The 24,845-nt window shown below is 35.9% G+C and overlaps 3 protein-coding genes and 1 long non-coding RNA gene across 4 annotated transcripts; 2 read left to right on the top strand and 2 right to left on the bottom strand.

The window, feature by feature from the left end:
* Positions 1-915: 915 nt before the first annotated feature.
* On the bottom strand, positions 916-3,221 carry LOC141657973 (uncharacterized). The gene is made up of 2 exons (XM_074465362.1): positions 2,073-3,221; positions 916-1,740 (listed from the first exon to the last, which is right to left on the bottom strand). The coding sequence occupies exons 1-2, from the start codon at positions 3,219-3,221 to the stop codon at positions 916-918; spliced, it is 1,974 nt and encodes a 657-aa protein (XP_074321463.1).
* Positions 3,222-8,899: 5,678 nt separating this feature from the next.
* LOC141656474 (protein ACCELERATED CELL DEATH 6-like) lies at positions 8,900-12,903 on the top strand. Its single transcript, XM_074463383.1, has 5 exons — positions 8,900-9,631; positions 10,332-10,943; positions 11,354-11,862; positions 11,965-12,510; positions 12,631-12,903. Exons 1-5 carry the CDS (start codon positions 8,992-8,994, stop codon positions 12,682-12,684), a joined length of 2,361 nt encoding a protein of 786 aa, XP_074319484.1. The 5' UTR covers positions 8,900-8,991; the 3' UTR covers positions 12,685-12,903.
* Positions 12,904-17,038: 4,135 nt separating this feature from the next.
* On the bottom strand, positions 17,039-18,541 carry LOC141657972 (protein ACCELERATED CELL DEATH 6-like; the record flags this gene model as incomplete). The annotated part of the gene is made up of 2 exons (XM_074465361.1): positions 17,039-17,623; positions 18,011-18,541. Coding segments are annotated over 2 exons (1,089 nt in total), but the record flags the coding sequence as incomplete, so codon positions are not given.
* Positions 18,542-18,654: 113 nt separating this feature from the next.
* Positions 18,655-19,722, top strand: LOC141655813 (uncharacterized). Its single transcript, XR_012548192.1, has 2 exons — positions 18,655-18,875; positions 19,028-19,722. It is a non-coding gene; the product is annotated as an uncharacterized LOC141655813 (long non-coding RNA).
* Positions 19,723-24,845: the final 5,123 nt, after the last annotated feature.

Genomic DNA, 24,845 nt, shown 5'->3' with positions numbered 1-24,845 from the left:
AGACTATAATTGCAGCAATCATTTTCCACAATGAGCTGTTGGTTCTACTATTCCTTCATACGTTCCTATCATTTGATGTTAGTTGACATTGTCAACAAAATACACTTCTTCGTCCAAAATAATAAGGACCACATACTAACAAGGAACAATCGTTAACCCCCAGTAAAGAGTTAAGGATAAAATAAGGACCTTAACTATTACTTTTTTTCCAGTTAAGGACCTTAACTATTAAACTTTACAGTTAAGGACCTCATCCCTAATTCTGTTAGTTCTGCCGTCTAACATATACTTTGTTGAAATTTGTGATTTTATAAAATTGATTTGCTCATTCTATTTAATTTCTTCCTTCCTATGTCAGCAACACATCAAATCACTCCATCAATTCTCCAAAGTCGTTATACTGGCAGCATCTTAAACTAATTTTTTGGGAAAAATTTATGTAATTACTTTTACAAGCAAGTTGGGAACCATAAAATTGTACATGAAAAAAATATGGAGCATGAGATTGAAAAGATTCGCATTTTAGATATTAGGCCTATTAATATTGTATTAGGCCTAGGTTTTATTATTATTTACAAAGCCCGGAGGGAGCCGCATATAGACCTCTTCAGCCAAATCACCGTGTAAAAAAGCATTGTGAACGTTCATCTGGTATAATTCCCAGTTGTTAATAGACGCCACAGCCAAAAAAAGTAAGGACAGTAACCATTTTGATAACCAGAGCGAATGTTTCCCCATAATCGAGACCTTCAACCTGATGATTACCAAACACGACCAGGCGAGCTTTGAGTCTTTCAACAGTACCATCCGACTTGTATTTAATCCGATAAACCCAGCGGCATCCAAGGGCCTTCTTATTAGAAGGAAGATCAGTGAGCTCCCACGTGTCAAGAGCATCAATTTCATTTTTCATTGCTAAGCACCTGCCTTCGTCACGAAAAGCTTCTTTAAAGGATGGTGGTTCGCCCCGGATGTAACAGCTGCAATAAAATTACAATGCTTGGCCGAAAATTTATCACAGTTGATATAATTTGCAATTAAGTATGGCGTACCTGAGGGCGACGTTGGAGAGCTCGGTGAGTCGGGAGAAGAGGATGGACTTTGGGCGGTGCCAAGAACATAACCTTTGAGACGAGAATTTGGAATTTTAAGGCGCTGACCACGGCCTAAAACCTCCGGAGGATCACTAGGTAGAGGACTTGAAATATTTGGAGTAGTAGTCTCACTATTATAAGAAGTCCCATGTTCCGTATCAAATGCAGAAGGGCCCGTATCCCTTGTTTCGTCCGAACGCCCCCCCTGGCCAGAGGCAGCACCGTCATAAAATGTGCCGTTGAAGGGAACATCCGAGGTGACGGGGGCTGACGTGGCAGAGGAGTCAGGCGGGGTAGAGGGAACAGACGAAGACGAAGCAAAAGGAAAATGTGTTTCATAAAAAGTAACATCACGGGAAACGAAAAAAGTTTCCGTCTCCAAATCATATAACTTCCAACCTTTCTTATTGTGAGGGTACCCAACAAAAACACATTTGCGACCCCGTTTCTCAAATTTATCACCTCGGGTATTTTGATTATGAGCAAATGATAAGCAACCAAAAACTCGTAAATTGTTGTAGGATGGAGCCACGCCAAAGAGGCATTCATACGGGGTTTTATTATCAATTAAAGGGGAAGGCGTGCGATTTATTAAGTAAGCGGCGGTTAAAATGCACTCGCTCCAAAAACGTTTAGGCAAATGAGCCTGAAAAAGAAAAGCACGCGCCACATTTAAATTATGACGGTGCTTGCGTTCGACACGCCCATTTTATTGAGGTGTGCCAACACAAGAAGTTTGAAACGGAATGCCCTTTTGAAAGAAATAACCAGCCATACAATTAAATTCAGTTCCATTATCGCTACGGATAGTTTTGACGGTCTGAGGCTCGGAATAAATAAAACATTCCGTAAGATAAGCGAATGATTAATGAAAACGGTTCCCGTAATAGTCGACTCGATCCGTTGTCCATTCGGCAGCCCAACGGGACGAGCAGAAATGACACGTTGCTCCTCCAAACACGACAAATTGCCCGTTACGTTATTGGAGGCCCCCGTGTCAATGATCCAATTGCACTTACCACTTAGACGATATGAAGCGAGCACGGAATTTGTAGAAATTCCAGAGGTTAACAAATTAGCATGGACCAGTTTCTCGGAGGACAAAGTCCCTGCACTAGAACCACCGGCAGAACCTGAAGATTGACCGGAGGACCCGCTGCTACCACCAGAACCTGCCCCACGGTTGCCCGCTGTTCTAGAACGGCAATATTCAGCCAAGGTGCGAGGCCTATCGCCCCACCATTCCGGAAAACACAGAGTTTTAAAATAACAGTGACCCACGACATGACCACGGGTTTCACAGTGATTGCAGAAGTATTGGCGACGTTCCCCGCGTTCGTTGTCACGTAAAACACGCCAATCTACCGAGGATGGGGCAGCAGGTGTGGCAAATGCAACAACATCAGAGACATCCACGGTGGGCTCCTTAGGCGCGCGTAAACGCTCCTCTTGCAGTACAGCATGGTATGCGCGACTAAGGGTGGGCAAAGGATCCAACTGAAATTGTTGAGACCGGATATTGCTATAAAGGGTAGAGTCGAGACCCATAAAAAACTGATGAAGCCTTTCATTGTCGAGGCGTTTGATTGCAGCCGGGCCAATGTCACATTCACATTTACCACATTTACAAGCAAACGGAGGTTCATGAATAATAAGCAAATCCCAAAGCGATTTCATTTTCCCACAAAAAGCAGTGACATCCATACCTTTGGATTGTTTACAATCGTGTAATTGAGTTTTGAGATCATGAATAAGCGTACCGTCGACCACGTTGAACTGTGAGTCCAATTCAGACCAGAGAGCGGCGGCGTTATCGACGTAAGAAACCGTATCAAGAATAGAGTCATCAATCGTATTCCGGATCCACTGTACCAAGGTACAATGGACGACTACCCATTGCTCGAGAAAAAATTCATCTGTGGGCTTTTTGATTGAGCCATCGATAAAGCCGAATTTTCTTCGAGATTTGAGAGACATTGAAATTGAGTTTTTCCAGTCATCATAATTTCTGCGACGAAGCACAACGTTGGATATTTTGATGTTGGGAACGTCGTGAGGACCAAGATAAAAGGGGTTAGAGTATTCGAGCTTCGGTGGCTCTTTGATTTCTGTGTCGTCACCCGCCATCAGAGAATGACGAATGATTTTCGTTGTGACGGTAAGTGATTAGATTAGGGTTTGGTGGTGGAGATTTGTGTGGAAAGGAATCCTTGATACCATGATAAACAATATGAGGGAAAGTTGTGTTTGTATTACGTTTAGCAAACGGTTTATATAAGATTACAAACGGGCTTTGTAAATAATAATAAAACCTAGGCCTAATACAATATTAATAGGCCTAATATTAGAGCAAAAATTTCTCGTAAAAGCAAGTTTGGGAAAGATGAAAATTGTAATTTATAAATGAGGAAACGTAAATCGTATAAAAGAACTTAAGTAGGAAGATCGAGACCCTCGTACAAATAAAAATGCTATTTGAAGAAACAATATACAAATCTGGGGCGGATTGGGGGAGGGGGGGGGGAGGGGGAAGTGAGGGCAAGTGCTATCACGTGACCCAAAAAGTTCGGTTATGTATATCAGTTAGTTCCTTTTATATGCAATGTAAAGTTAATAGTCTAGTGGTAAGTGTAAAGGAGTTCTTGCATGCAGCTCCGCGTTTGATTCCAACTAGCTACATTTTTTGCTTTTTGGTCTTTATTAGCTTTAAAAATAGGAGAAAGGTTACTCAACAATGAAAAAAGTGCCAATTTTTTATGCAAAAATGACTTGACGTTATAATTTTTTTCATTACTACTTATTATATATGTAAGATTTATATTTATTTCCAATATTCTATTAACATATATGTAGTCTTTTGCGATATCTATAAAATATAATTAAAAGGTAACCCTAAAAATGACAAATAAATGCCACCTAGACAAAGCCACGTAGGATCCAAAAAGCCACCTAGATTAAAACTTAATGTGACATGGCATATTTAAATGTGATGTTGCATATTTTTAATGTGACATGGCGAATTAATGTGACATGGATTATCAATTTATTATTACATGACATTAATTTAAATCATTTATCTATAAATTAATTTAATTCACTTATATCTATAATATTAAAGGATATTATTATTATTCTTAAATTAATTTTGTATATTAAATATATTGTTTTTCAAAATTTATATAACCCTTACAAATTTACATCAAATTTCATAATTTATAATTAATATTGACATTTTAATTGCAATTTTTGTAATAAAACATGTTAATAAATTTCACAATTTATAATTAATATTGACATTTTAATTGAAATTTTTGTAATAAAACATGTTAATAAATTTCATAATTTATAATTAAAATTGAATTTTTAATTGAAATTTTTGTAATAAAACATGTTAAGGAATTAATTAAACCTCTACATATTACTAAACACTCACCATTATTAACATTTTCCTATTTAATTCATTGTTTTTAAAATTTTTGTAATAAAACCTGTTAATAAATTAATTAAACCTATTCATATTACTGAACACCCACCATTATTAACATTTTTCTATTTCATTTTTTTTAATTAAACATGGTAATAAATTGATTAAAACTCTTCATAATACTTAACACACACCAAATTAATTAAAAGTTTTTCCTATTTAATTAGTTTTTGAAATATAATATGTTAATAATTTTATTAAAACTCCTTATATTACTTAACACCCATAATCTTCATTAACATTTTGTCCTATTTAATGCATCTCTTGAGCTCCTCGACAATCAATTATCTAATTTAATAATACCACAAAATAAATTAAAAATTAAATTAAAATATGGGAATTTATGGTTGTGTAATGACTATAAAACCTACAATACCTATAATAGTTTTTATTCACTTTATTTATTTAAAATATGCCCATTTGTCATAAGTTTCCAAGTTGTGGATTGTATTTTATGGTTTAATTTATTTATTTGATTATATTGAGTATATTGAGTATTATTGTCGAGTATTATTGTTGAATATTGTTGAATATTGTTGTTGTTGTTGTTGTTGTTGTTGTTGTTGTTGTTGTTGTTGTTGTTATTGTTGTTGTTGTTGTTGTTGTTGTTGTTGTTGTTGCTGCTGCTGTTGCTGCTGCTGTGTCCCATAAAGTATATTTTAATTTGTTATGTTGTTGGTTTTATGAATCGTTTGCTTTATATTTAAATTCATGGTTTCCAGTTGGTTTAATTTAAGTGACTTACATGTGACAATGTTTTGATTCGTTTGTCAAGTTCTTAGCAGGTTGATGTTTTATCTTTTGGTCAATGTGTTTTTTATATAACTTTAAAGCACCATGAAATGTATGTAAATGCAGATAAGGCAAACCATCACGTGGGTAATTTGAAGAGGGAAGAAATACAAAAGGCACGAAACTGAGGTAAAATTAAAGGTAAAAAAATATAAGGTAGAAACTGATAAATACTGGATGATTGTTGATCTCAAAATAGAAGTCTTATAATACTTCTTTTAATTTATTATTAAACGTATATTGTGGTGTAATTTTACTATTATACTTTCCCGATCAACCTATTTGAATTTGTATTTTTGTATTCACGAGTATAATCATCTCTAACGTATATTTTTCTTTTTCATTTTATATGAACTATTATCAAGGCATGTAATAAAAGGAAGCGAAAGTGAACCTTCGAGTAAATATTAAATAGTATGATTTCTAAATTCTACTTCGTATGTTTTTAAGTTTATATGTTTTTTTGTCAAAACAGGAATAGCACATAAACTTACTCTCATAATTTCCTTAAAAAAAACCTACTCTCATAATTATGGTAAATAAATAAGTACAAATAATTGAATAAAAAAACTTTAAATTTCACAATTTACTTTTTGAACCATCATGACAATAATTAATCAGTTTAATTATGTCATTTCCTCTTCCAATTTAAGTTTTCTCCAACTCCCACCTTTTGATTGTTTTTCTATAAAATTTACTTTACTTTTTTAAGTGGTTTATGTTTTTTTAACCATTATAAGATGATCGTTGATCTCAAAATGAAGATGTTATAATATTTCTTTAAATTTGTTATTAAGCGTATATTGTTGTGTAATTTTACTATTATGCTTTCCCGATCAACCTATTTAAATTTGTATTTTTGTATTCATGAGTATAATCATCTCTAACATATATTTTTCTTTTTCATTTCATATGAACTATTATCAAGGCATGTACTAAAATGAAGCGTACTAAAAGGAAGCAAAAGTGAACCTTCAGATAAATATTAAATAGTATGGTTTCTAAATTCTAATCCGTATATTTTTAAGTTTATGTATTTTTTTTTTCAAAACCAGAATAGATTATTTTATAGTCTTTAATACTATTTTTATTTTTATATAGGATTGTGGACATAAGTATAACAAGAAATGAATCAAATTCTTGAAATAGTAATAAGGAACTTAAAAAATTTTATGAACCTTTTGGAATTCGGATTTAGGGAATATAGTTTTTTAGATTATTGAGCAATTGAAATGAAAATTTAATTCGTAATATATGGAGTAGATACCGACCATACCGTTGAATCGTATCTAATATTTTTCTATCGATATAATAAATTTTTTTTGGATGTAAATAATATTTGAAGCATGCACGTGGTGATAAGACTTCAAAGAAATTTCTGTAGGAGGGTTGATGGAGAGGTCTGGAAATAATTTGGAGATGACTATACTGAGGTATTGAGTTTACAACCTTATAAGGCGTTATTGAAGATTTTTCCATACGAAATTTATTATATACGGATGGTTTCAACTTTTAATATTTAAAAAACTCACTTTATTATATTGCGGAGTAAAACACACGTATATATAACGAGTCGTCTTTGTCATTGCTCCGTTGTCAAGTTTCTCAAAATTAGTAGCTACCAGCCTACCACATTGTCACTGACAGGATTCGATTTAAAAAAATAAACCAAAATTGTCAAATTAATAAGATATTAACTAACTAATTTCTATGTATTTCAAGGCTGTATATTTTTAAATTGATCAACAACTAATTGTTCGAACAAATATTAATAATACGATAAAAATATCAAAACTAAAACAGATAAACCCGTGAATTTCACGGGTCACAAACCTAGTTTAGTATATTATATATGTAAGATTTATATTTATTTCAAATATTCTATTAACATATATGTAGTCTTTTGCGATATTTGATCGTGTATGTATGGCTATAAAAGAGTACACGTGTGTAAATAAGCGCAAAGTAATATTAGAATCACGGTTAAAAAAATTGTGCCACCCAAAACCAAAATTCCTGCATCCGCCCCTGATACAAATCCTGAAATTTGGAAAAGCAAAACAACCCTACATAATAATTACTTGTATGGATTTATGGACAAAATAACAATCATAGTCATTGTTTCTATCCACCCACAAATGGTGGTGCTTTTTTTGCTGGGAGATTGTTGTTGGTGGAAAAAAAGATTTTGATATTGAAAGATGATATGGAGGTAAAACGAAGGAATACTCCCTCCACTTTTTATTATAATAAGTCGTTCTAAGTAAAAACACAAAGATTAAGAAATGCATTTATTACTCCCTTTTTCTCTTTGCTCGTCTACTTTTTGCCACATGTGTTATTTTTTGTGTGTGAAGTTTTGTCATAGGGAAGAGCGAGATGCATGTCACTTACCTTTTTTTGCAGTCTTGTTATTGGGTGAGAGAATAGAAGTCCCACTAATATTCTTTGGAAAATTAAACAAGTCCCAGATGCAAGCTAGGACGTCAAATATAAAGAAAAAAGCAAAATTTACTAGAACGACAAATAAAAAAAATGGAGGGAGTAGTAAATAGAAAAACATTTTATTGATATTAGGATTCTGAAATTCAAGCAAATAAAACCAGACTGTTATTTTTCAGTGAATATCTTATTTTTATGCCAAGTTATGATTACTTAACGGAAAGTTAACAGAGTTAAGTGTTGAGGTCCTTAACGGAAAATTCAGATAGTTTAGGTCCTTGATGGAAAAAAATATGATAGTTGAGGTCCTTGTCTTATGCATTACTCCCACAACTACTTCACTTACAGTGTTATTAGAATTTGTGAAAATTTGGCTTAATTTGTCATACATTCGAACTGATCTAATCCATACTCGATCTACATAAACGAATCGCAAACTAATGTTTTTATTATTACGATTAAGAAACAAAAAGTAGTGACTTTTAGACGATTTATACTTACTACGGGACTGAAACAAATTAGAAGTAAAAAATAGGTTCACGTAGGACAAACAACGACTAAACACCAAAGTCGCTGAGTGGCCGAGAAACTTACCGTGAACCAATTTTTGGCAAAAAAAAGACTTGGATAACGACTACAAATATTTTTGTTAGATTTTTTTTAAAAAAGATTGATTTTTTTTTTTTTGGGTTAGAAACAAACTTAAATTAGTAGCGTGTGAACTACAATTTTGTCCTTGACAGTTTATCGTAACATAAAAAAGGAAAAAGAGTGTTGTTTTTCTTCTTAATTAAGACTAAGTTTAACGGGGTACCAAGATGGGGTACCAGCAACACTAAAAAGCAAATTCTCAACTAAAAGTAGAGATAAAGGCAACTCTACTGTAGAAAAATCTGAGGGTGGCCCGTAAATAGTATTGTGTGTGTAAAAGTGAGTCCTATTTATTGTTGTTGAGATTTTTAATGAGTATGAGGGATAAAGTGGAAGAAATAAAAGAGTCTAAGTTGAGTCTTTAGAATAAAATAATATTATTTTACTATTGTTAAGACTTATATTGAGTCTGTGGATCAGGTGAAGCCTTGACAGTATTCATAAATGAATGGTACGTGTAGCTTTTATTTGGAGAGTTAAGCAAAAGAATTGAAAAAACAAAGACTAAGAAAAAACAGTTACTGCAAAATGGATCCGGCGTTGAAGGAAGCAGCAATAAGCGGAGATGTGGAATTCCTGAAAGAAGCATTTTCGAAACAACCTTTGGAGTACTTCCTGACTCAATCTCCGAGAGGCGACGGCTACTCGAATACTGGGAACATCTTCCACTTGGCCGCACGGAACAACAAAGAAGAGTTTATGAGGGAAGCTATGAGTATACTACCCAAAGACATACAAAAACGGCTTCTTTTCCAAGTCGACGATTACAGCCAGATCCCGCTCCATGCTGCTGTTGTGATGAGCTACGACAGCTACAACATATTCGTGCTTATGAAACAAATGTATGCATCATTTTCATTGTCGTACGAGGATGATGAAGATGGTCTCGTCAAGCCGTGGTTGGCGTTGACTGTATACAAGAGGACGCCGTTGCACTTGGCTTTGACAAATGGGAATGAGAAATGTGCGATGGAGATATTGACTATGGATACTGAGTTTGAGAGCTGCACCATTGTTGATAGTGACGGTAACACTCCGCTATACTATGCACTCGAGAAGGGGTTCAGTCTTGTTGCTGAAACCATCTTGATGTCTCCCTTATCTTCATCTTCTATTTTCCCCTCAACCAATGACTCGACGCCTTTTACTTATGCCGCCCGTTGCTCAGGTCATTACTCTTTCCTCATACTCAACTGGTTGTAGGTACATTGTTATAAAACTTGAAACAAAACCATACCACTGATTTAATAAGTAAGTGAATCAGTTTCGATATTATCGCAATACCCGGCTTAATTCAACCCTATTATATCCATTTTAACCTACTGTTTAAGACAAATGTATTAATCTCTTGCACCTATTGAGTACTCCGTAGTTATTTATTTTCATTTTAAGATATGTTGCTCGATATTTATTTATTTCTATTTTGCAGTGTATAAGTCAATAGTTATCTTATTCCATTTTTGGTAAGGTTACCCATTTAGCTAACAAATTGTACCCACTTTTAAGCGAGCGGATTGTGCACATGATAGGGTGCCACCGGGTGGCGCAGAGATTGGGTGTCACCCTCTCACATGCATCCTTTATTGAAGGGGTCCCCACCTATTGCATGTGAGAGGGTAGCGTCGAGATTGGGTGTCACCGGGTGGAGCCAACTCATTTTCCAACAAAAAATAGGATAGTCGATTATTTTCTACTCGTTGGTAGATAGCATCTAAAACAGAGAACAAGCCATATAAAAAGTATAATTAATGCCTAGGAAAATTTATATTCCTTAATAATTTTCTGACATATGATTACATTAAACATTGTACGTACCAAAATCATGTTTGTCTCTGCCTGTCTAACTAAATGACGAATGTGAAAAATAGATGTTGTATTGAGGTTGCTGTTCGAGAAATATCCCGATTGGTTGGACAAGATCGTTGACGATGACAAAGGATTCACAATACTTCATAGATGGGCAGAGGATGGGGAAGCAAGGCCATGTAAGCTACTTTTAGAAGGCGGCGTTGTTGGTGAAGCAAGAGCCAAAATCTTTAAACGTACGGTTTTCGTTAAAGAAAATAAGATTCAGAACACACCATTGCACATAGCTGCGGGGAACAAGGATTCAGAACTAGCACAAATCATTATACGTGGTTATCAACAGCAACAAGTGAGTGCAGGTGAGGGTGAAATCCAAGAGTTAGTTCCTGTAGAATGCCCTCCTTGGAGATTACAGAACCGTCATGGAAACACGCCATTACATATCGCCTTGGATAAAACGTCAAGACATGAACAACTTGCACTAGAGATCCTTTCAGTTGATCCAACTTTGTGTAAGATTCGCAACAACAGTGGTGAAAGTCCCTTCTTTCTCGCTGCCACTTCAGGTTGTGCTAAAGTTGTGGATGCAATCATGAAAATTGAGGAGCCTCGTTTCCAAATGCTTCGGCGCAATGATGGAGCTACTGTGCTTCATTGTTTATCCTCATGTCCAGGTACAATTATATAACTTTAGAATGAAAACTAATACTCCCTCCGTCCCGGTCAATTGTTGTTCTTTCGTTTTGGCACAAAGACCAAGGAAAGGGGAATAGGCCAATAACTAAATGACATGTGGAACAAATTGAATGAGAATGATCAAATTACTCATCAAGTTCATTCTCAAAATAGAAAGGACAACAAATGACTAAGACACCCCAAAATGGAAAAGGACAACAAATGACCGGGACAGAGGGAATAACCTAAAAGAGCGAAAAATTTTAGTGCAGATAAATACATTAGGTTGTGTATAAAAATGGTTCATCGGTATTGAACTATTGATATTTCGTTTAGAATTGGGTGTTTGTTTTCGTGGATTGAGTAAATTCTTCGGATTAAGATAATAAACTCATCATGATGAATGCAGAGGAAACTGGTCGAAGGTTGCTAGAAAAATACTGGTGGATCATCAATTTGCTAGATGATTCGGGAAAGACGGCCTTAGACTATGCCAAACAAGCAAGCGCACTTTGGCTAGTAAGTTTGCTGAACAACCCTTCTCGTATAAAAAAAGAAGAATTCGATTGGATTGAAGCTTGTAAACGAGAAGAGACCTCTGCTGTTCTTGCCTTCATCGACAACTGTCAGGACCTACAACAGGCTTGTCGCAAAGAAAATGACACCCCTCTTCACCACATCAAACTACCCACGGATAAAGATTACGTTAACTTCCTCAACACTCCATCGATAGCAGAGCTTAAGAACACAACTGATCATGAAGGTGCTACTCCTTTGCACCGTGCCCTGGAGAGAAAGGATATGCTTCTTGCAAAGGTACTACTACTTGATGATGAGGTCGAACGGATCATTCCAGACCATTATGGCAGGACTAGTATGGACTTACTCGCCAGGCTTTGCAAGGAAAATGAAGACTGGGTATGTTTAAACAACTTAATTTCTGTGATTTCTCGAGTAAAAAAAAAAGGCCCCATTAAACATGTTGTAGGCGGGTTTTAACGCTCTTGAAACGACTTGCAGGAGAAAATGTGCAAGCAAATAAAAGTGAATCCATATCTCAAAACATCATATATTCAACCGAGAACTAATTTAGATCAAATACGAAACACGCTCTCTGTTGTTGCTGCACTTTTAGCAACAATAACATTCGCAGCAGGATTCACTCTTCCTGGTGGACTTGATAGTAACTCTGGAGAAGCAATTCTTGCAAAAAGAGCAGTTTTCTTAGTATTTTTACTGGCGGATGTATATGCTATGTGTACCTCCATGTTGGTCCTGTTCTGCTTGGTTTGGTCTATGGTTTCTGAACCCGACATAGCTAGATTATTGGTTGATCGTAGTGTGTACATACTAATGCAGTCCTTATATGCTACCTTGTTAGCGTTTATGACTGGCGTCTACACTGTAATAGCACACCGTTCCTTATGGGCAGCCATACTTGTCTTCGTCATGTGTTCAGTCATTGGAATTGCCGCAAATCGGACCATTTTACATAATGTAATTGCCAAGTTAATTCCTACTGCAAATAGAGAAGAAAATCAAGATCAAATCCGGTTGCTCGAAGAGGTAAGAATATGTTATTTAAATACATTTACTCTTGTTTGAACTTCTAAATAGCTTAAATTTATAAAGGTGAACCAATGATTTTTTTTTTAGTTTTCTTAACTGTATTTGTACTACTTTCAGGGAAGTGTTGATGTCCCTTTAACAGAAAGGAATGCATCAAGTATTGCAGAGTAAATCGATTTCAGAGACGTTGATATCGTACTCCAAATCGATCTCGGCTTGATGAACTCGTCTACAAACCCTGGCAAACGGCAGTGGTAATCATACAATTTTTATGTATTGAGTATGGTTTTTCGTCTTTAATTTAAGGCGGAGAATAAATATGACCGTGAAATACGCATCAGATTTCACGAATTAGCTTTTTTCTAAAGTCCTAAAAGTTTTTTTTGATCATATTATTTCTCTTCTTTGAATCCATTTTATTAATATAATTCCTTACTTTTTTAAAAAAAAATTCTAATTTTGAACAACCGTATAAAATTGAAATGGAGTGAGCAAATGCTAGATAAAATCACAAAGGTAACATTTTTATTTTCGAAAATGGCATTTTGTAATTTTTTTTCACATTTCAATTGGCCCACTGATATACGATTAATTTGCGCCGAATTTCCCTCTTTCTTTTACGCATTCCGACTCATGTCGAGTCGGTTTTATATGTCTTTCCTTGCATTTTGTGCCCAATCCCCGTACCCGTGATTTGATGTATCCTCTTGCAGGAATCGAGTCGAGTATGGAGGAATTGGGGCAAGGAAGGCATTCCAATGCCTTTACATGAAGAAGAGGTGAAAATGGCTGAGAGTTGTGTTCTGCCGGCAGACCGGCAGCCGGTCTGGCCACCGGCAGAACACCCCCTCACTTTGCAAAGTAGAAGAAAGAGGAATGCTGTAGGCTGTGTTCTGCCGGCAGGCCGGCAGCCGGCCCACCGGTAGAACACAGCAGCCTGATTGAATTGGAATTAAAGAGGAAAAAGGGTGATTCCAATTTGGATTAGCCGCAATCTTTTTGCCGCAATTTTTTTGCCCAACCATCTGAAAAATACAACTGACAAACAGTGAATCCACAATTGTAAACCCGACCAAGTATTAGTTGCTATTTTTGAAATAATGGTCAAAAATAAAATATTTGTCGTTTTGGGTCGGTTTTGAAAATATTTGTCAAAATGGTGTCCACGTAGGCTCGGGATTTCTAGACCTGAAACACGCCACTACTAATGGCGTGTTTTGTGAAGGAAACACGCCATTAGTAGTGGCGTGTCTTTACAACAATTTTTTTACTCAACTGACTAAACTTAAAAAAACAAAAAAAAAAAAAAAAAACAAAAATTTACACAAGACACGCCATAGGGGATGGCGTGTTTCCCCTCCTAAACCCGCCATTCCCAATGGCGTGTTTGTTTTAGTCCATTTTTTAATGAAGTTTCTTTCCCTACTCATTATAAACACGCCATTTGTAGTGGCGTGTTTTAGGTCCAGAAATCCCGAGCCTACGTGGACACCATTTTGACAAATATTTTCAAAACCGACCCAAAACGACAAATATTTTATTTTTGACCATTATTTCAAAAATGGATTCCTGTTTTCATCCAAAGAAAAAAAAAAACTTACAGTCTAGGGTGATTCCAATTTGGAGGGTAGGATCAGAATGAAGACAATGCATACAAATCACCCTATTGAACGAATATAGATGACAATCTTAAAAAATGTAGATAGATATTACAGAAACTTGCATTTCTATTGACATAAAAATCATGACTTGGTACATATGATGGACATAGGAATGCACCATGTCAGGCACAAGAATGCTGATTGGTTCGAATTTCATAACAAAGGAAAAATAGCATTTCAATTGGTGGCGGATGATGTGTCACTGAAAATCAAGTCATGAGTATATAGAACGGAAAAATAGCATTTCAATTCTCCTTGCTCCTTCCACCAATTCACGAAGTACAACCAACATTATCTTCCTCTCACTCCCCTTATCAAATACACACCTTTGTTTGAGTTATTACCTTCGTAGTTTGCAAATTAAATAACCTACAACATTGCCGCTCGCAAAACTATTTCTGCGTTTTCGGTTTCGAGGCTGGGTTTGTTAAGTTAATAAACAAAGTAAAAGTTGTTCAACTTCGATTATTAACTGGTTTTACATGACTAAACGAATCAAAGTTGTTCAACCTCGAGCAGCGATCAATAAAAGGGGAGGGAAGAAGGATGCCCACATTGATGCTACGCATTACGGAGGTTCTCAATCATTCTATGACTGAGCAATGTCAAGTGTACGTCGTATATTTAATTTTATATATAAGTTAGATTATGTTTGAGATTATTTAAAGTATTAATTAATCTTTATAATTTAACCTTTGTTTTTCATTTTCGGAAGACGGCCAAGAATAAGGGTAAGATGCCTACGGTTCCGGAGCTTTTCTATGACACGCATACCAAAGAAGGAGCTAAGGGGAAAAGGGTGTGGAATTCGAAGAAGAACGCCAATTTATATGTATATAATACAATTCCTTTCAAATGTTTTGATTACATATATATTATTATACAAGTATAACATATAATCATTAACGCTTAATTTTTTAGGCTAAATTTCGACTTCGAAAATAGAGGAATCCCGACATCTCCGATAATGAGCTTTGGCTTGATTTAGTGAATGGTTTCAATGGGGGGGGGGGGGTGTATGGAACCGGAACGGTAAGAGAACTCTTCTACGACCGACCTACTTCGGGAACCCCTCAAAGCCAAACATATATGCCGAGTATCGTGTCTCAACTTCAAACTACACTTGAGACCGAAAGAGAAGAAAGGAAGGCGGAAAGGGAAGCAAGGGAGGCCGCAAGGGATGAAGAATTGAAGAGAATGAAGGAGCAAATGGAGTTGATGACCACTTATTTCTCGTTTTGCAATCCGGGATGGCGTCCACAAAATCAAGACCCTAAAGATCCTTCCGGAGGAGGTGGTAGTGGAGCGGGATCTGCTTTGTCGTGTCATTGACCCAGTTCTTGGTTGTTTATCCTTTTACTTGTCGGATGTTTTAGTTAGATGCATGAGACTTGTTTATCCTTTGTTTAGTTAGACTTGGACACGAACCATCTTGTTGCGTTGGTTGTAATAACTTGAATTCGGATTTCATTTGTATGAAATGTGACGCTGTTGGCCATCGTGTGCGTTGTGTATGCTGCTGGGTTGTAATTTTAATTGCAGGTTCAAATTGTAGCAATTTTCAAATTGTAGCAATTTGGCTCGAGCTAAATGAAAATTTCAGGTCAAATCTATACAAAAATAACGACTGAAATCGGCTCATTAGCGACCGACATCCGTCGCTAAAATGGCGACTACCAAGGCCCATCGCCAATTTGGCGACCAAAACAGCGACCACCCCCGTCGCAAACCCTCTAATTATATTTTTCAGTTTTTGCAACATAGCGACGAATTTGGCGACAGATATAAATGCGTCGCCAAAATAGCGACCCCAATCCGTCGCTAGTTTGGCGACTAACCAGCTACCCGTCGCCATTTTGGCGACCACCTTTCGTCGCTAATTTGGCGAGTATTATTTTATCCGTCGCCATTTTAGCGACTGAAATCCGTCGCCCGAGTGAATTTAGGCGACTAAGCGTTGCGCGACGACCAATTGGCGACTGACTGTAGTCGCCCGAGAGCTTTTAGCGACTATTTTCTGTCGCGTAATTCAGTCGTCCGAGAGCAGATTTCTTGTAGTGCAAGTTCTTAAATGCCAGGGCTTGTGAGAGATATGTGGCAAAGCCCGTAGTTAAGAGCAACCATTGTGTGGTTCAAGCTGGTTGGCCTGCGTAGATTGCGGATTTAGTCAATTTCGCTGGCACCTATATCTAAAGGGGATTAAGAACTTCACTCTCTAGGGAAGGACATAACTGACATGCATAGATTGCGGATTTAGTCAATTTTGCTGGTTGATCTGCTTAGATTGCGGATTTTTTTTTTTAAAATTAAAAATCATGTTGAAAGACAAAAACTAAATGTGGAATTTATACTACCATTTATTAAAAATGGAATCCATGTGGTACAAAGAATAAGGCGTTACAAGGCAGATCACCGGATTCCTGAATCTTTTTTCCAGGGCGATCTGATATTCTTGTAAATTAAATTGTGTACACTCAAAATCCATAACTATTTATAAAAGTATGCCTTACATTCACAAAATAAAATCACACATATAGCATAGACCAAAATCATGTGTCTACCACGTCTGGTGATATAACATGGGCCTAGCAGATGAAAATAAAAGTGGGTACTCCGTATAAGGTAATATATACAACATATACGGAGTACCACTTATTTAGTACAACATACAAATGATACATATTCTTTACTTTATGGAAAATGAGATATCGTCATCCGGGTTTGTAAATCCGTTGAAATGGGCTTACTCTATTTTAATTGTGATAATGTCCTCTGTTGGAGATGCACCAGCACTTCCCTGAAAGTGGTATAATCCAATTAAAGAGAAAAATAATGAATTATTATCATCATCAATGCAACTCTGTATATCAAGATGAATTGTTTTAATTCTATTATTTTCTTACCTCTTCGAGCAACCGCATTCTATCTGGTTTTTCTCGATTTGCAGCAGCAGGAACCAACTTGACAATCAACCTATTTAGAATGGACCGATTTGCCGAAACTCCAATGATTGAACACATGACGAAGATAACTATGGCTGCCCATAAAGCACTGTGTTTTATCATAGTGTAAATGCCAGCCATAAACGCTAACAGGGTGCCATACAGAGACTGCATTAGTATGAACACACTTCGATCGACCAATAACCGAGCCATGTCAGGTTCGGAAACCATAGACCAGATCAAGCAAAACAGCACCAGCATGGAAGTACACATTGCATATACATCCGCCAGTAAAAATACCAAGAAACCTACTCTCTTTGCAAAAATTGCTTCTCCAGTGGTACTGTCAAGACCGCCGGGAAGTGTGAATCCTGCTGCAAAAGTAATCGTCGCCAAAAGTGCAGCAACGACAGAGAGAGTATTTCTAATTTGATCCAAGTTAGTTCCTGGTTGAATATACGATGTTTTCAGGTACGGGTTTACCTTAATTAGTTTGCACATTTTCTCCTGCAAATTGTTTCAGACATCATTATTTCCAATCACACCGAGTATATACTAACGTGTACTAAATTTAACAATATGGTCGATGGTTTGATCTGACATGTAAGACCGTCTTATCAAAATGTTATGTGGAAAATTTTTACTTCAAACTTCAATACTTGATTCGAGAGCCTTTAAACCCGCCTACCCCACATGGAATGAGACCTTTTTTATGCGCGGATAATGATAGGGTGCCACCCTTTCACATGCATCCTTTATTGAAGGGTCCCCACTTATTGCATGTGAGAGGATGACGCCAAGATTGAGTGTTACCTGGTGGTGCCAATTCATTTTCCTTTATGCAATGCTCAGTATTTTTTTCTACAAGACATAAATTAAGTTGCTTAAACATACCCAGTCGTCGTTTTCCTTACAAAGCCTGGCGAGTAAGTCCATGCTAGTTCTGCCATAATGGTCTTGAATGATCCGCTCGACCCCTTCATCAAGTAATAGTACCTTAGCAAAGAGCTTATCCTTTCTCTCAATTGCCCGATGCAAAGGAGTAGCACCTTCATGATCAGTTGTGTTCTTCAACTCTGCTATCGACGGAATTTTGAGGAAATTAAGGTACTCTTTATAGGTAGGTAGTTTGATATGGTGTAATGGGGTGTCATTTTCTCGGCGACAAGCCTGTTGTAGGTCCTGACAGTTGTCAACGAAAGCTAGAACAGCCGCTGTCTCTTCTCGTTTACAAGCTTCTATCCAATCAAACTCTTCCTTTTTTATAAGAGAAGGGTTGTTCAGCATATTTACTAGCCAGAACGCGTTTGATTGTTTCGCATAGTCTAAGGCCGTCTTTCCTGAATCATCTCGCAAGTTGATCAGCCACCAGTATTTCTCTAGCAACTTTCTGCCGGTTTTCTCTGCATTAGTGATGAACTTATATTATTCAAAAAAAAAAAAATCATTCCGCGAAAAGATATACTCCTATAGTCCACTTTAAATTTGAAGTAGTTCAGCCGCATTCAAGTGAGTGAGTCTGCTGTAAAAACAACCGTTCCATTGCTTGTGGTCAAGTGGTTCAGGCTACTATTAATTTGAAGAAAAGAACTTCGATTTCTGTCACCCGTTTATCTTCTTCTTGCAGGTACACCAAGACTACTATTGGAGTAAGGAAGACTAAAAGGTGCGAAGATTTTCCAATTCTGTTCGACGACTACTACCCACCATTCAAGAAAAGTACCCGCCCATTTGAAAATGGGTAATATGTATCTGAATGGTATGTAGAATTTCTTTTATTTATACAAGTTTATCGTTGTCAAAAAAAAAAAAAAAAAAAAAAAAAAAAAAAAAAAACTTCCAAACGAAACATGAACACCAATGAACAATTTTTATACATAACTACATAAGTAAAGAATTGTACCTGGACAGGAGGATAAACTATGGACTATAGTGGTTCCATCATTACGACGAAGCATTTGAATGCGAGGCTCCTCAATTTTCATAATTGCATCCACAGCTCGAGCACAACCTGACCTGACAGCGAGAAAGAAAGGACTCTCACCCTTGTTATTGCGAATCTTACAAGAAGTTGGATCAATTGTGAGGACCTCTAGTGCAAGTTCTTGATGTTTTGCTGATGCATACAAGGCGCAATGTAATGGTGTATTTCCGTAATTGTTCTTTACTCCCCAAGGAGGTAAAGGAGGTGTTTCTACAGCCGCTACCGACTCTTGGTTTTCACCCTCGTTTACATTTACTTGTTGCTGATAACCACGTATCAAGATTTGCCCGAGTTCAGAATCCTTTTTCCTCGCGGCTATATGCAATGGAGTGTCGGATGCCTTCTTTTCTTTCTCGGAAATCTTGTGTTTAAATATTTTGGTTCTCGCTTCACCAACATCGCCGCCTTCTAAAAGTAGCTTACATGGCCTTGCTTCTCCGTCCTCTGCCCATTTATGAAGTATTGTGAATCCTTTGTCGTCCATCTTGTCCAACCATTCTCCAAATTTTTTGAACAGCAACCTTAATACAACCTCTGTTTTTAACAAACTTTGTGAGTTCGATAAGAAGCCAAGAAACGAGGTACATTAATTTTGGAGAATTTATTTTATTAGAGATTCATAGATTTATTGTCTAGGGGACAATAAGCCTCGGGTTGGAACCCTCCCTCCCCGAATATTGTATTGGCTAGGGGTAGTAACGATTGCTCGGCTCGTGCTTGTAAAGCAAAACTCGATCTCGAGCTTACCATGTTTGAAAAAATTGTGCTCGTTATCAAGCTTGCGAGCTTTAACGCGAGCTCTCGAGCTCTCCCATGCCTGAAAAAATTGTGCTCGATATTAAGCTTGTGAGCTTTAACGCGAGCTCGATCCAAACTCGAGCACAAATCGAGCCTATATATAATTGTTGAATTTTCGTTTTTTTCTTTCGATATTTTTAATAACAAGGCTCGGAGATTATATATATAAATATTTGGAAAATAAATGAGACATCTGATAAGTGTGATATAAATATATAATACTCCCTCCTATTCCAGATAACCGTCCCATTGTGAATATGGCACAAGAATTAAGAAAGTGAGTTTAGACCACACAAAACGGATAATGGGACAGTTATGTGAATAGACGGAAATTAAATTGAATTTGGACCACACAACACTTACCAAAAATGAACAATGGGACATTATTGTGAATAGACGGAAATGGACAATGAGACGGTTATCTGGAATAGGAGGGAGTATATTATACACAAATTCTCATTATAGACGGGCACTATCCGTCTATACGTATAGACGGATACCATTTCTCCTCACAAAATACCCATTTACCATAAAATGGGAAGCACATGGGGTGTCCCACCTTGTCCCCCCTATCCATTTTATTAGAGGTTTTTACCCGTCTGTTCGCCCCACCCGTCTATACCAAGACCTATTGTATATTATATATTATATAGTTTATAAAAATATTTTGTCATGATTAATCATGACAAAATATTTTTATAAACTATATATGAGCAATATAGTATCTAATTACACAAGTTCGAACTCTTCGCGAGCTTTTCGAGTCGAGTCAGCGTTAGCTTGGCTTGACTTGTTAAGCTCTCGAGCTCACACGAGTCGAGCTTCGACCGAGTCGAGCTTCGACCGAGCCAAGCTCGAGTTGCTTGCGAGCTGTCTCGTCTTATTATCACCCCCAGTATTGGCCATATTGTTTATTCTTTACAAAATTATACTCCTAAATACTCTCATGACCCGATTATTTGTTTACCGTTAGTTTTGTACAAAGATTAAGAAAAGGGGAGAATCATTTGTAGTGGTTCTTAATGGATAACAAATGGATTATAATAATGCGCATAATCACCATTACTCATAAAAAAAAAAAAAAAACCTAATATAAAAAGGTAAATAAATGACTAAAACACCCTAAAATAAAATAGTTAAACAAATAACCAAAACAGAAGAAATACTTATTTACCGTAACTTAAATCAATACATAGGTTGAACAAGGTTTAGAATAAGTATATGGTGGGACGTATTATTATTGGTCGTTGGTCTAGACATTAATATACCTTGAGCAAAACTCTAATATATATGGTGGGAATACTCTAAATAATTACATCACATGTACAGGGAATAACAAAAAAAGAGGGAAAAGTAATGACCTGAGCAGACGGAGGCATAACTAAAAGGAGTCAAGATATCCTTGGCGCAGAAGATGGAAGACGGAGCAGAAGACGCTAAGGGAGACATGAAGATCATCTCAGAAACACCATTGAACCCGTTCTTAAGCGCATAGAAGAGCGGCGTGTTACCATATTCATCAACAACGGTACAACTCGCAAACTCGGGATCCATTAACAATATCTCAATCGCACATTTCTCATTCTCATTTTCATTCTCATTCTCACCTTTCATAGCCTGGTGCAACGCAGTCATATTCTCTGCGGTCAACGCCAACCACGGCTTGACGAGACCATCTTCCTCCTCATACGACAATGCCAATGATTCGTACACTCCCTTCATAAGCTTAACAATATTGTAACTACAATCGCTCCTCACAGCTGCCGCGTGAAGCGGGGTCCAGCTGAAATTCTCGTCGACTTGGAAAAGAAGCTGTTTTAGAATATCTTTCGGTAATATATTCATAGCTTCCTTGATAAACGCCTCTTCGTCGTTCCATGACGCCAGGTGAAATATGTTCCCACCAAGCCCTTCGTCTTCGGCCTTCACGGCTTGAGTAAGGAAGTACTCCGACGGTTGTTTTGAAAATGCCTCCTTCAGGAAATCGACATCTCCGCTTGTAGCCGCCTCCTTCAACGCTGGATCCATTTACAACAATAATTTTACTTCTTCTTCCTTAAGGTTGGTTGTTTTATTTTTGTCAACTCTTTGCATAATAATGCTCCTACACTATATACTTTTACTATGTTATGTGAACTACCAAGTACCAACTATTAATTCTTTATTCCGTATAATTTTGCCGAGAAGCAATTTCTAGTACTTTTATAATCGTCTACAACGGCACTTATAATTGTTTTTGCACTTGTTGCTAGTCATTTTTTTTTGTTCTTGGTCGTAATAAACAAATATATATTTCATCGATTACATTGTTTTTATATATTGGGTAGTTTCTGAAAGTTTTATAGTCTAAATTAACATGTTTTAGTCTCATAATAAATATGTATAAATTGAATGCGGAAGCGATAGAATAGATCGATTACTTACCTCAAGCTATTATCTTTTTTGTCAACTCTTTGCATAATAATGCTCCTACACTGTATACTATGTTATGTGAACTACAAGTACCAATTGCTAACTCTTTATTCCATATATTTTTGCCGAGAAGCAACTTCTACTACTTTTCTAATCGTTGTAGACCTTATAATTGTTTTTGCACTACTTGCTAGTCATTTTCTTTTTGTTTCTTGGTCGTAATAAGCAAATATATATTTCGTTGATTTACGTAATTCTTTACATTATTTTTATATACGGGATAGTTTCGTCAAATTCCTTACATATATACATAAATATTGTAGGTGTGAACCAACTTAATTGGTAAAGTTATAAACCCTAATAGTGATATTCATAACTAGGTATAAATTCCGTTAGCATCACAATCACCCTTACACCAGGAAAAACGTGGGGTTTATACTCTATAGTACCAAGTAATATTTGGTCTTTTTATAGTCAACCTTAATGGTAACAATCAACCAGGGTAAGGGATGTCTGCTAGATGGTAATATCATTTTCCAAGTCTTACAAGTTACAACTCATAACCATTTAAAAATCCTTAATTATTGGGTTTGACTTCTGTATGATGTCATCCATTAATGTAACTTCATCAACGTGATAACTTAACGCCTTAATTTGACATGGTCATCTTTTTGGACTTTATTTGTCCTTATTGTTTTTTACTTAAATTTAACTCACTTCAGTTTAGTTTAATTTAATTTAGTTCAGCTTTATTAGTTCGATTTAACTCATCTGTATACAAATTAATTTTTACTTCAATTCAGTTCAGTTCTCTTCAGTTCAGTACTTCAATCGCATCTTTTTAAGTCGAAAAGAACAAAACCTTTATTTAATCTTTGTTTAAAATTTATACCAGCTTGCCTCGTATATTAAAGTGAAACTAGACATTTCTATCAACACATTTTATAATCTCGAATCCCCAATAGTTGCAGATGTAGTGATGAAGTCAGGATTTGAGCTTAAGGGGCTAGAGAGAGCGGATGGGTAATAATATAAAGTACACTCGAAATAAATTCGAAAAATTTAACTAAGAATTTTGAAAATTTCCGCCGTCAGGGACAACGACTACTGTGCAGATGTTAACTAGGGTAATTAGTAAAGTTATGAGAGGTGATACTCATGAACTGGGTTTGAACCCAGTCATATCACCGTAATCGCCCTTGTAAATAAGTGACTCCCTTTACATCAAAAATAAAAAGACTAATCTCCTATCTACTAAATGAATAGGTGAAACTCTCATTTTTTCCACCTAAAAGAATTTCCTAAAATTGGGCTTAGTATTTTTGGCATATACTCTAAGTATGATGAGTTATAAATAAGCATACTTTTTAAAATGTAAATATTTATAAGATTCAATATCTTACATTACCCATAAATTTATATCCAGTCTTTTTATGATACAAAGAACTTTTTTTAAAAAAATAAAAAATAAAAAATTTACGATAAAAATTCATTGACATTTTAAGAAGTTGTGGCTAAAAAATATGTTATTAGTAAAAAATTACAATGACATTATTAGTGTAAGATTATTGGTAGTCTTGAGACAAGACTTTGGTAAATCTTAAGACAAGACTTACTCAAGACTACCAATAATCTACGTACTCTAGTCTTGACAAAGTCTTAAGTTGAGTCTTGGAAATCCAAAACTCAACTTAAGACTTTGGGTGAGTGTTGACCTCATCTTATTAAAGAGAAATTAACCAATGAGTGAATTCCATGTGTTATTTCTTTTTTGTGAAAAAAAGGAGTAAAGAGGTGAGTCTGACGGATACTGTATAAAGTCTGAGGTGAGTATGAGGTGAGTCCGAACAATAAAGAAATAATAAAAGTTAGTGAAAAACTGATGTGGGAGAGTCTTAAGACTTGGGAGAGTATTACTGATAATCTCACCCTTACTTTCTCGGTAAAAGTAAAATTTTCATTAAAAATACTCAATTTGTGACTTCTTAAGATTTTAACTTTAATTTTTCAAATCAAAATATAATGAAAAGAAACTTGAAAAATAAATTGTAGATTTAAACTTTATAAATAATACTCTAAAAAGGTTAAAAAAAAAAAAAAAAAAAAAAAAAAAAAAAAAAAAAAAAATATATACCGTGCATATATTACACGGGGTCTATATATATACTAGTTTAGTTTTAATTCAAACATTCCAAACAAACAAATATAGTAACGTGTCACACTATAACCTAATTCAAACCCGCCGTTAATAAGACATCAAAACACAAATTTATCAATTCATAGACTATACATCTGAGGTAGTACCTCTTATTGTTTATTTTCTGAGTTTTATTTTAAAATTTTTGAGTTCTGCTTTAGTATAAAGTTTTTGAGCACATTCATTAAAACATTACACTAAAAAAATATAATATTGCTCAAAAACTATATTTATAAATGATAATATGCTCAGAAAAAATGTGTATATGCTCAAAAACTACAAGGTCTGAGGTACTACCTCAGATGCGTAATCATTTTTCTCCAAATTTATACACACAA

Source organism: Silene latifolia, chromosome 5, assembly GCF_048544455.1.
Source record: "Silene latifolia isolate original U9 population chromosome 5, ASM4854445v1, whole genome shotgun sequence".
NCBI classification, from domain to species: domain Eukaryota; kingdom Viridiplantae; phylum Streptophyta; class Magnoliopsida; order Caryophyllales; family Caryophyllaceae; genus Silene; species Silene latifolia.
Note: the sequence above shows the minus strand (reverse complement) of the source record. Positions and strands in the feature narration are given on the sequence as shown.

Bases quoted from the DNA above. Each gene is read 5' to 3' on its own strand.
- LOC141656474 (XM_074463383.1), top strand. From the start codon at position 8,992: ATGGATCCGGCGTTGAAGGAAGCAGCAATAAGCGGAGATGTGGAATTC. The intron at 9,632-10,331 runs GTCATTACTCTT...TGTGAAAAATAG, and splicing joins TTATGCCGCCCGTTGCTCAG to ATGTTGTATTGAGGTTGCTG. The intron at 10,944-11,353 runs GTACAATTATAT...TGATGAATGCAG, and splicing joins TTGTTTATCCTCATGTCCAG to AGGAAACTGGTCGAAGGTTG.
- LOC141657973 (XM_074465362.1), bottom strand. From the start codon at position 3,221: ATGGCGGGTGACGACACAGAAATCAAAGAGCCACCGAAGCTCGAATAC. The intron at 1,741-2,072 runs GTAACGGGCAAT...TTTCTTTTTCAG, and splicing joins ACACGGGGGCCTCCAATAAC to GCTCATTTGCCTAAACGTTT.